General features: G+C 42.0%; 1 protein-coding gene across 1 annotated transcript in view; it reads right to left on the bottom strand.

Annotated features, from left to right (window-relative positions):
* HYDIN (HYDIN axonemal central pair apparatus protein) overlaps positions 1-12,880 on the bottom strand; it is a 334,542-nt gene that overhangs the window by 146,188 nt on the left and 175,474 nt on the right. Inside the window, exons 21-22 of the mRNA XM_077756337.1 lie at positions 9,726-9,869; positions 4,167-4,480 (exon numbers count right to left, since the gene is read on the bottom strand). Coding sequence (XP_077612463.1) covers positions 4,167-4,480; positions 9,726-9,869 — 458 coding nt within the window. The remainder of the gene's footprint in view (positions 1-4,166; positions 4,481-9,725; positions 9,870-12,880) is intronic.

Below are 12,880 nucleotides of genomic sequence, written 5' to 3' on the forward strand. Positions count from 1 at the left end.
CTTTTTATTTGACAGGCGCCAAAAAGCTGACAGAAAAGAATCTTTAATCAGTTATGAAATGATTCTCCCTCACCACAAATACCCAGGGGGGAGCAGTTACAAATTAGAAAACACCCTTTGAGGACCTACTTTGTGCTATGGGGGCCTGGGATCCAGAGGTGACAGGACAGATGTGCTTCCCTGGCCTCAAGGGCCTAAGAGCTAGCTGGGAAGTTGGACACTGGGCCATAATTACAACTGTGATGTGTCACAAAGAGATGGGCTACCGGGGCCTATGTCAGGGTAGCTCATATAGGGAAGGGTCTCAGGGCTTCCCAGGGCAGAACACTGCAGCTGAGACTCGACAAGGGAACAGGGGCTGGTGAGGTGAGGCATGGGAGGAGCTTCCAGCAGAGAGTGCGTGCTCAGACAGGAATGGCCCTGGACAGGAAAGGCCCTGGACAGGAAAGGGGCCAGCGTGGTGAGGGCAGAGTGAAGTGAGAAGAAACTGTGGAGGAACACTGGGAAAGCCCAAGCTGAGCCTTGCTGAACACAGTAAGTATTCTGTACTTCATCCTAAGAAGCATGGGTGCTTGTTGAAGGCTGAAAACCAGAGCAGTGACATGTTCATCACTTGACTACTGGGTAGATGATGGAGTCCAGTTAGAGATATCAAAATGGTCCAGGCAAGAGAGGATGGTGCCCTGAACAAGGATAATCATCATGGAAATGGAAATAAGGGGGTTTTAAAAGGCAGAATAGGTAGAACTTGGTGATATGTTGGATTGGTGAGGTTAGGGAGAGGAAGGAACCTGGATGCCTCTCAGGACATGGATGTCATTCGCAGAGGCGGNTTGGATGCCAGTCACCTGGGAAACATCGAAGAGGGGCTGTCAAGAAGGAGGTGCCCTTGGGACTCAGCAGAGAGTCTAGGTGGAGATGGCTGGAAGCTTCAGGTGCAGGCACTAACTTCAACTGCACGGAGAGCAGGGGGGTGGTATAGAGTCCTGCATCCTCTACACACTCAGTGCACCTGCTGCTGTTTCATGGCTGAGAAGGAGGGAAAGGTCAAGGGGATAAGCAGGAAAGCAGGAGAATCTAGTGGTATTCAAAGCAAGAAAGGCAGGGGTTTCAGAAGGAGGGATTGGGTAGCCATGTTGAATGAGGCTAAGAGAAAACTTTCTGGAAAAAAATAAAAAGATGGACTTTATTGCCTCTTGATTACAAATCTCCCTGCTGCTTCCAAGAGTCCAAACTCCTTATCCTGGGCACCAGGCCTCTTACACATGATTGCCAGTCAACATTCCAGAATTTTCCCTGGCTTCTCCCTTGGAGAAGCCTGTGGTGTGGCTGCACTGACAGGTCCTCTGTGGACACTGGTAGATGTGTGTCATTTGCCCCTCCAGCATTCATGCTCTCATATGTCAGTTTTTGTCTAGAGATCTGCCCCTCTCCCACCCCATTAAGTCCATGGGGTGACTGTGGTCACCATGGCAGCCCTTGGTGAGGGGCATGTGGCTAAGCTAATGCTGATCAGTGCTTTGCCCTCCACTGAGTGACAGACTTGGGGAGGGGACAGGAAATGTGACTGAGCTGGTCCAATCAGAGTGAATTTCAAGGTAGTTCATGTACAAAGGCTAATGTTCCTTTCCTGGAGCTCAGATCTGTGAGGATGTGGCTCCAGAAGAGCTGACAGCCATGTGGGGCCCATGGGAGAAAAGGTGACCTGAAAACTTGGCTCTAATACATGAAAGCAGAGCTAAGAGATGGAGCTTTAAGCTGTGCCAGAAGCCATAGTGAATCTGGACTTTTGAGTTGTAGGAACCAGTGAATGTCTTTTCCTTTACATTTTTGTTGAGGGTCAGGTTTCCTGTGACTTGTGATAGAATGGGATCCATGAATCCTAACTGATATAAACATGCTGTTCCTGTTAAGTAACAGAATGGCTTCCTTGTTGCTCCATCTGAAACATTTAACTGTGCTTCTCACAGCACTCTCAACAATAGCTAAAACATGGAAAGAGCCTAAGTGTCCATCCGCGGATGAATGGACAAGAAGATGTAGTTTATCTATACAGTGGAATACTACATGGCAATGAGAAAGAATGAAATGTGGCCATGTGTAGCAACATGGATGGAACTTGAGGGTGTTATACTTAGCGAAATAAGTCAGGCAGAAAAGGACAAATATCATATGTTTGCGCGTATAGGAGGATTAGGAGGAACTTAACGGAGGACCGTTGGGGAGAAGAAGGGGGGAAATGGTGGGGGAAAGGGAGAGAGGCAAACCATGAGACACTCTTGAATGCTGAGAACAAACTGAGGACTCATGGGTGTGGGGGAGATGGGCATGGAGGAGGGCACTTGTGGGGATGAACACTGGGTGTTATATGGAAACCAACTTGACAATAAACTATTTGTAAATAAAAAAAATAACTGTGCTTCTCAGTGCACCCTTTTTGTATTCTTCTGAGCTCTCATCCCCACCTCTGTCTTTCCTCAGAGCCTGGCATTCCCACACATTCCCTGTGATTCCCCAATAGCCTCAGGCCAGGGATAAGGTCTTATTCACTTTTATATTCCCAATGCCTCGTACATTGTCTGGTGCATAAGAGTCACTTATCAAATGCTTTCTGAATGACTCTTTGAATGAATGAATGAGTGAACAAATGAATTACAAACAAGAGTTCAATATCAAGATATAGGAAGATACTGGAGAAAGGGGAAAATATGGTTAAATAAATGCTTAACACAATGAAAAATTAACCACATCCTCTCCAGTCCTGGCCAAGTCCATTTTCAAAATGCCATTATTTTAATTTTGGAAATAGCCTCTCAAAAATGAAAAATAAACTAAGTATGTCCCTTGTGCTAGCATAGAATAAAGCCATGTAGCTATGTTACATCAGAATAACTTCACAGAGTCTGCTATTCGAAGCTTATTAGGTCAGGTTGGCTGATTTCACCCCAAACCTAAACAGTCCTCAGGACCTAATGAGGAGGCTCTGTCGTTCAGGCCCAGGCCCGCCTTTAGTGCCATGCTGGGTCATCATTAGATGTCAACGGAAGACATCCTGAGCAAGCCTTTGTTACCGTGGAAACAAGCCAGGGAAGGGAAAAGCTGGCTGTCATATGCAAGATGAAGGTTGTGTATGGGAGATACCGACAACCTGAGGAAACAACATGAGGCTTCCCTATGCAGAGTGGCAGCCTGGCATTCAGGTACAAACCCAGACCTGTCCAGACATCCAGTAAGGAAATACACAGAAGCCCATATGTCTAGCTCACCAATGAGGCTTCAGACTCAGATGAAAATGTCACTAAGGCTTGACTAAAACAGACTGTTTGTATTTTTTTAAGGAGTGTTTTCCAAATTAAATTTGGATTTAGCTTCCAAATGAACAGAACAGAGAGACATTTCTAAATCCAAATATTGTGAAGACAGCTTTCCTCTTTCCGCCCTTAACACCTCCCATTATTTTGTACATATGTATACATCTGTATGATATGTACAGGTTAGAATGAAACCACTGAGGGGTACCTGGATGGCTCAGTTGGTTAAGTGTCCAACTTCAGCTCAGGTCATGATCTCATGGTTTGTGAGTTCAAGCCCTGCTTCAGGCTCTGTGCAGACAGCTTAGAACCTGGAGCTTGCTTCAGATTCTGTGCTTCCCTCTCTCTCTGCCCCACCCCCACTCACACTCTGTCTTTCTCCATCTCTCAAAAATGAATAACTGTTAAAAAATTTTTTTTAAAAGAATGAAACCCACCAAGATATGCAGAACACGGGGCTTGGTGCAGCAAGTACTCAGTGTATCATCACATTCAATCCATGCTTTGGGTTTGAAATGCTTAAGAAGACTCTATAAAGACTTTATTTTGTTAGTGACACATTTCTAATGATCCAACCACTAGATTCAAAATTAAAGCAGGCTTATGGATATTGCTTCGCTAATCTGGTGGTAATTGTTTACAAAGATGTTTTAGCTGCTCTTCCTGTTTTAGCTGTTTGAAAATCTAGAATGAACCAAGATTTGAGGTCCTTTGTTCTTTCTGCCAATAATTAGTTCTCAGAACTGAACACTGTGAAAAACCCTATACAGAATCTGGGAAACCCAGTACAAAGCCCAAAGGAGAGAGAAGGGAGGAGCAGAGAAGAGCTCTGAGGGCATGATAGGCTGGGGGTACCTTATCTGATTTTCCTCGTTGTCTACCAGGAAGAACCAGCGGAACTTCACAATCAAGGGGCTGCAGTTGGTGATTGTTATATATCGGATCACTTCTGTATCGTTCAGGATGCAGCCAAAATCCAGCTCCATGGTCTCAAAGCTGAGGTTGGGGTAGTTCACTTCTCCACGCAGGCTCAGTCTGTCTACTTGAGGGTGCTCTACATACTTGATTGCTAGAATTTCTTCTGCTACCCAGTTGTTCAAATCATTTCTGTAAGAAGGGTCAAATTTGACCAGCAAGTGTTTTTCTCCACCAGTCTCCAGTTTGATAGGCTACAAACAAGACAACAGGAAATAACTGACCTTTGTACTATACATTTTCAACCTACTCCATGGAACAGGACAACCAAAGTAATTTATATATATGTATGGACATACACACATACAGATGCACATATAAGTACAAACAGATTAGTATGAAATACATACAAGGCCACACTTCTTTCATCCATAATTATGTATTCACAATTAAACATAATTAAATAGCTGGTATATCTAAATTCATATAGATATCTATATCGATAACTATAGATATTTTATACACATATATGACACACACATATATTTTATTAGTTGAACATGAAAGCAAGGAAAATCTGGATGGGAATCATTTGAAGAGGTTTTGATAATAGTTTTGAGGTTGTAAGGATTGTGGAGTTGCAAAAGGGAAAGTCTGCAATGAATAACTTATAAGATATTCTCAACGGAAAATAAATTAGATTGTAAAATGGTCTTCCTAGACAAACAAGAAACATTCAAGGCTTAAGAAATTTTTATAAAGGCTTTCTAAAGCCCTGGGGGAGGGGTTCTGTAGAGGGTGACCCAGAAAGGGATGGATTAGGCAATTTAATTTCTTTTCTAATGCCTGCAATTCTAACTCTTAAGCACAGTGTTATCTACTTTCTGCTGTCTTCTATTCAACTTAAAATGACACTCGGAAGCTTGACAGAGTTTATTCAGTAGATTATGTTTATTCTTTTCTCTCTTTGATTCAAATCCCCGTGTGTTCCTTGATGCCAAGGCCACTGGAACACCATACCATAGAAAGCCAGGCTATGAGTTAGCTTTTTTAGGAATTGCTCAATTCACACAGTTAATCCACAGGAAAGCCACCTCCTGGTTTTGCAGAAAGTGCCCCGAGGCAGTCAGGAGGCATGCACACAGGGGTAAGTCTTTCACAGAGCACTTCCCTCTCGCTGAGTTTTTAGGTTCAGGTATTTAACTGTGCACTTTGGTGACATGATTAGATGGTTTCTGTTGATAAAGCCAATCACCTGATTCAAGAATCAGAGAGAGGGCAATGACTCTTCAGGCAGCTAATCCCATCTGAAAGCGTTGCCATCCCCTTGTACAGGTGGCTCAGCACAATTTAGACCCCATTCTTGCAGACTGTAGCACATGGTGTTGCAATGCCTGGCATTTAAGTATCTTTGAAGACTGAGTTAAACATTTTCCCCTTTTGTTGTTTTGTAGAAATGATACACATCCTCAAAAATTCACATTAGATATAAAAGCACAAGGAGGAGAAATTAGAAACTCATCCAAAATTTCACCATATATTATTCTTCAGAGTTAACATTTTGTAAGCACGAGTCCAGACATGATGGATAAATAACAGTTTTACAAAAATGAAATTAGACTAATTTATTTTTTTAATGTTTGAATTCCCCCCGCCCCCCAAAAAAAAACCACTTCAAAAATATTCTTACACAAGAGATGATAATCCTAAAATCATAAACCCTGGGGCCAGACTGCTTGGGTCCAAATCTAGCCTCTGTCAGTTAACAGCTCTGTGAATTTCAGCAACACTACTTAGTCTTTCTAGTCCTGGGTGACTCTCTCAAAACGCTGTAGCCATTGCTGCATTGTCATCCGGCATTAAGTATGACTGTGGAGAAGTCTGAGGTTAGTCTAAACTCTTCCCTTGATGGGTCCCTTCTTTTCTGCTTAGAGTCCATAGAATTCTTTGGTTATCAGTAGACAGGTAACTTCACCACAATATGACTCCCTGTTGAATATTCCATTTTGTCCCAGGACAGGGTATGGCCTTGCTTTTAAAAATCGAAACCTCTTATCCAAGCCATCTAGTTCCCTGCCCCTGACGCACCAAGGTTGCAAGTGCACTGCTTATCCTTGTGGAGATAATGTATGGATAAAAAGTCACATTCATATATGTATTTCAAATTTTTTTATACACATGAGAGCACACTGTGCACTCTTGCTCTGCAGTGTGCTTTTATCACTGAGAGATCACTCATCAGTACATGTGGAGCTGCCTGATAGCTGCATTTTATTCCATCATATAATTTCACTATCATTTATTTAACCAATCTCCTACTGATGGATATTGGCTTCCAATCTTATGCTCTTGTAATCAGTGTTGCAATGAATATCCTTGTCTATATGTTATCTTGTATATTGTGTCTATATCTGAAAGGTAAATTCCTAGCAGAAGAATAACTAGGTCAAAAGGTATGGACATTTGAAATTTTGATAGCTGTGTCTTCCAATGTATACTTCCCCAACACTGTGGGGGTGCCTATTTCCACATGCCCCCCAACACAGAGCACTATCGAATATTTGCTCTTTGCCAGTCTGATAGGAAAAATTAATTTGCATCTCTTCTAATGTGATTAAAGTTGAGCATATTTTCATATATTTAAGAGCCATTTTATTTTTCTTTCTGTGAACTCTATTCATTTCCTTTGCCTATTTTTCTACTGGTGTATTTCCTGTTGATTTGTAAAAGCTCTTTATTTATTTTTAAATATTTATTTATTTTTGAGGAGAGAGAGAGAGAAAGAGAGACAGAGTGTGAGCAGGGGAGGGGTAGAGAGAGAGGGAGACACAGAATCTGAAGTAGGCTCTAGGCTCTGGCCCAGTGTGGGGCTTGAACTCAGTGAAATCATGACCTGAGCTGATGTCAGACGCTCAACCGACCCAGCCACCCAAAGCTCTTTACTTTTTAAACTATATGTATGCTTTTATTAAAGTTACACATACAAATAATATGAAAGTTCCAACTGTGCTATAAGAGTTATTACAGAAAGCAGTAGTTCCTTACCCAACCTGACATCCTAATAGTCCAGAGACCACTACCTCTCAATTTGTTTAGTAGGGCTGGTCTACAGAAGAGCTTCTTTGGGCAGAGAGGGAGCGATCAGTTGGTGGGCATACCCCAGACACCACTGATTATCCTGGAGGGCTAAAAATCACACTAGAAACATTAAAGTTCCCCTGACATTTTGATCAGTTTCTCTGGGGAAGAGCACCTATCTTTAGGTCTTGGGATAAAAGCCAGCTGCCCATGTTTTTTTTGTGTGTGTATGTGTGTGTGTGTGTGTGGGGGGGGTCAGGTGGGACAGCTGTCTAGTTAGTGCACATGGAATCCCTCTATTTTCAGTGTTTTCCTCACACTTGTTGCCTCTGAGCCCAGGCTACTCAGGTTGAATAACTCTCACATCTTTATGGTCTCACTGGGGAATTTTCTAAAATGCTGGTTTTTGTGCCTTTTTGGTCAACCCACTCCATCTTCATTCTGTCTTCTAGAATTTGTTTAAATCTCTCATTATTTGGTTGTATCCATTCTCTTCCTTCTTTATTTTATTGTTCTGGGCTTCTTTCCTTTTGAACATTCTACTTTTATCTTAAGATTTCAGGAGGGACAAGAAAATGCATCTAATCTACCATGCAGATGGAGAAAGTTAGTTGCTCATATCTGAATTTTCACTTTATCATCCATTTGTTCTCCTCTGCCCCGTGAGCTTACCCTTCATCTCCACTTTGAATACTTGTATCTCATCTTTAAGCTCTTTTTAAAGACAGGTCATGTCATCTATCATTTCTCTCAGGCTGCAGAAAACTACATTTATACTTTCGGTCTCCTTCCTTGTAAAGGTTCCCTTGCAGTAGGTTTGTCTTCTGCCTCTCCCCTTTATTTCTCTACTCAAAGATCTTATCTGGTGTTTTCTCAGCTCAGGCTGGGAAGGAACCCACTAAGGAATTGCTGGGGAAGGGAGGTGGTTGTGCAGTTTATATCCACCAGTCAGGTACTGTCTGCAACCCTTTCAATAAAGAGCTCTGTCCCCCATTTCCCTCCAAACTCCTTCTCCCTGAGCGAGGCTCATGGCAAATCTCCTTCAGTCACGGGCTCCCTCTTCTGAGATCTCAGGATTGCTGCCTGCCCTTCCTTCCTCCCTTTTACCTCTTCATTAGCTGTCTCCCCAGGTTGGGAGGCTGAACACAGTAGTGTGTAGATTTGGTTTCTTCTTCACTCCTTCCCTACAGCTCTGAAGTGCCACTGGCTGCATGGCCCGGCCATTCCCACAAGTGTCCACATGCTAGCAAAGGATTGAAGAGTGATCTTTTTTTATTTTTTAAGTTTATTTATTTATTTTGAGAGAGAGAAAGAGAGAGTGTGAGTAGGAGATGGGCCAGAGAGGGAGAGAGGGAGAGGGAAAGAGAGAATCCCATGAACCATGAGATCATGACTTGGAACTGAAATCAAGTTGGATGTTCAACTGACTGAGCCACCCAGGTGCCCTGCACAGGGGTGATACTGTAGGGATATTTAGAGAACACTGCATCCTGAATCAGACTGGGGTGGCTCAGTAAGCTCACAGCCTCCTCTCTCAGCCCAGTTCAGATTTCTTAGTATCTGGAGATGGGCTCTCTGGTTTAGGGGCTGGGTTTTAGCTATTTCCTTATTGCCTAGAGTACAGAACTCTGCTTTAGAAAAGTAGAATTAAAAGGTTTCTATTATCATTAGTGGGAAGTCACTGTTTTCTAAAGATTACAATGGAACAAGAATGAAGGGTTATCATAATGAGCCAACGTTCTTACACAGTTAATAATTGCGTAATTAATAATAGTTGAGTGAGGGGCACCTGGGTGGCTGAGTTGGTTAAGCATCTGACTCTTGGTTTTGGTTCAGGTCATGATTACATGGTTCATGAGTTTGAGCCCTGCACTGGACTCTGTCTGCACTGACAGCTATAGAGCCTGCTTGGGATTCTCTGTCTCCCTTTCTCTCTGCTTCTCCCTCTCTCCCACGATCTCTCTCTTTTTCTCTCTCTCAAAAATAAATAAATAAACATTAAAAAAAAATCACAGCTGAGGGGCACCTGGCTGGCTCAATCGGTTAAGTGTCTGACTTCAGCTCAGGTCATGATCTTACCACTTATGAGTTTAAGCCCTGTATTGGGCTCTGTGCTGACAGCTCAGAACCTGGAGCCTGCTTCAGATTCTGTGTCTCCTTCTCTCTCTGCCTCTCCCAGCTTGTGCTCCATCTGTCTGTCTGTCTCTCACACATATAAATAAACATTAAAAATTTTTAAAAAATAGTTGAGTGATATTGGAATTTATTACATATAATTTTTCTGTATTCTTTCCTCTTTGTTTCTTAAATTCTTCCTATCTGCCTGGACTGAAATTAGGTAGCATGCTGACATTATTCTCTTCCTTTGTCACACACACAACTCTCCTAGGAGCTTGTTAAGACAGCACTCTGTCAACTTACCTCAGGAGTTAATGGCAGTGGAGATTTATCAGTCTCGCAGATAAAGAAGGGTCCACTTGTGGAGAGCAACACATTCACAGGCAGGGTGGAAATGTTCTTCATGACCAAGGGCTGGTAATCAGGTTCCAGGACAGTGTTCGGCTTCTGCAAAAGGGGAAAAAGAAGAAACCAAGTTAAGATAAACACAGTAAGCCTTTAGCAACCAAAGTCTCCTCATCATTGTTAGCAGCAGAATCAGCATTCCCCACCCCTCCTTGCTCTCTGTCTCTCTCTGTCTTCCCCTACCCTTGTACACACTTAGATAAATCATTTGGAATTTATGGTGGACTACTGGAAAGTGATCCTCCATAAACCAGAAAACACAGATTAGATTTCTTACTCTCTTGTTGCCTGGTGAAAAACACCTACACAAACCATGCTTCTGGATAGTACTATTACAGTAGAAGTTGCCAGTGTCATAAAACAAAGTCTAATAATTAGTGGTATCTAATGGAAGGACCCATGCATCATTAGAATGAACAAAACATTATTTTCCTTATGTACTATGTTTTCTATGTCCAAAATATCCAATTTGCAAAAATATATGCATTTGTAACATATTGTTGTATTGACAAAATGCTCATAACTATTTCTGTAAATTCTTCCTGATAACACTGGGAAAGCTGATGTAGAAGCATCTTTCCACTTTCTTAGATGCATCAAATTTCATTTTTCAACTGAAGAAAGCATCAGAAATGGATCTTAACCTGAAACTTTCTGGTCAGACTGAATTTTTCTCATTCTGATGTTGGAGTCCACATTATTTCTCGTGTGCTTTGGAAAGGGGGTCCTTTAGGATCAGCAGGAGGCAACCAGAAGCCTCAGTCTGTGGTTTCCAATGACAGCCTCCCTCCATTCATTCCCTGGCTCTTCCCACCACTCTGACATGTTTTCCCCAGGTCTCATTGTTTTGATTTGCTTCTTCTCATTGTTCCATTTTTAGTTAAATCCTTCTGATTCTATATTTTGGTCTGACTTTGTCTCTGCTTCTTTGTTCAACACGGTCTTCCTTCTACTATGGTTCCTGGCTCCCTTGTCTTTGAGGAGCTTGGATAACCAGTGCCCATTGTGTCTTTGTTGGCTTGGGCTGCTATAACAAATATCATAGACTGGGTGACTTAAATAATGGATGTCGGGAAGTCCAAGATCAAGGTGCCAGCAGATACGGTGTCTGGCGTTAGATGTCTATCTTCTCACTGTGTCCTCATATGGCTGAGAGGGAGACCATCTCTCTCGTCTCTACTTTTCAAGGGACTAATCCCATTCTTGGGGGCTCTACCTTCATGACATAATTATCCTCCCAGAGGCCCCACCTCCAACATCATCACATTGAGGATTAGGGCTTCAACGTATGAATTTGGGGAAGACACAAACATTCAGTCCATAACAGTTAGCTCAAGCTTCCTGCCTCAGTTGTACTCCACTAGATCCCTGTGCACTCCCAGAGTTCTTTGAGGGGCTCAGTCTGGCACTTACCATGAGATGCCAGGCATTGTTTCCCTCCTTCTAACATCGCAATACAGGTACTAAATTCACCTTGTATTTGCAGATGATATACTACATTTTGTGAGAGGGATGAAGCAGCACTTTTGGGCCATACAAAGTTGTCTACCCAGTGACCTTCCCCCAGGCCGCTGCGTCACTGCAGGAAGCTTTGAAGAAGCCATAGTTCGTTGGTTTTGGCAAGAGGCCATTTAGAGGTTAGTGATGAGGAGGAGTTGATGCACACAGAGGCATTCTATTTTAAAATGACCCCTTCTCTCTGGGTTGTTTGTCTCTCCAAATATCAGGAGACATGATTTGCTGGTGGACTTCATGAAGCAAACTGGCTGCTACTTTCAGTTGACCTTTTCCATTCCCCAGAGATGTGGTTTCATCTGTGTGGCTAAGGAATGGCATCATAGTTATAAAGTAGATCAAATACGAGGAAATGGTTATAGAAAAATTCTTTCCATAGGCAGGACTGGTATCATTATAGTCTAATGTACTAACTCAGATATGCTGCCTCAAGCCCAAAACGAGACAGGACAGATAATTGGGTGTTATGTAATGAAATCTGAACACCAACACCAACAGGCCTCTTGTGCATGCTGGGTAATAAAGTTGTATTTCTTCACTGTCCCTGATGTGGCTTAAACATGAGCTGGAAATAAACAATGAAAAATATAGTAGTTGGACAGATTTCACAATTATAATATTGGGGGGGTAGGAGAAAAGGGCAAAAACAAATGAACATGGAGTTGTGACAATTCATTTTTTAATTCAATTAAGTTGCTGCCATATATAAAATATTTGCTCTTTTATTTTAGCAATAAGCTCAAACAGAGATTTAAACAAGAATATGTTAAGGCTTAAGGATATAAAAAGAAGAAACGAAACACTATGCTCACATTTTTATGGGTGTTTATGACTTAGAAAAAAAAATCTAATAAGAAACCAGGCTGCATATTTAACATACACTGTAATGGCTTGCATAGAATAGCTATTCAATAAATACGCACTGAATTTCTCTGAATACCCAAATTTAGAGGAAACACGATGCCACCAAATTTGGTGCAGCTGTTGCCAATAAATATCTTTCCTGATTACTTAAAAAAGGAAGAATTTAAAACAGCAATGAAAACTTAGTAACTCTGGCAGAAACTCCTGTAGTATTTTCTTCTTCTGTGTGTCATGGAGCTTGTTACAGTTGGTTTACCATCCTGTAGCTGAAACCCTTATTCTACTTCTTCAGTGTCTGCTTTCTGCACCAGTCCATTAAGCGAGGGTTTTGCTGTGCCTTTGCGGTCTAATATAATGTAAGTGCTCAAAAATTATCTGTTGGTTTGAAATGAACTTGTACATCTCACCTCCCTTACTTGATTATAAGCTCCTGTACTCATCTCCAGCGGAGCACTTTATCTATGGTGGGTGTTCAATAGATATTTAATATTAACAAAATATAACGGAATCCACAACCAGCATAAATGGTCTTGAACATTCTCCTGCAAGCCTCCCAGTAATGAAAGGAATCCTGGTTGATTGCTCCATAATCAGTTAGGTGATGCCAGATTTAGTCCATTTGTATGACACCATGTCAGGACTTAGCTTTGATTATGTACATCCCACACTATGGA

Source organism: Crocuta crocuta, unplaced genomic scaffold, assembly GCF_008692635.1.
Source record: "Crocuta crocuta isolate KB4526 unplaced genomic scaffold, BGI_CrCroc_1.0 scaffold388, whole genome shotgun sequence".
NCBI lineage: Eukaryota > Metazoa > Chordata > Mammalia > Carnivora > Hyaenidae > Crocuta > Crocuta crocuta.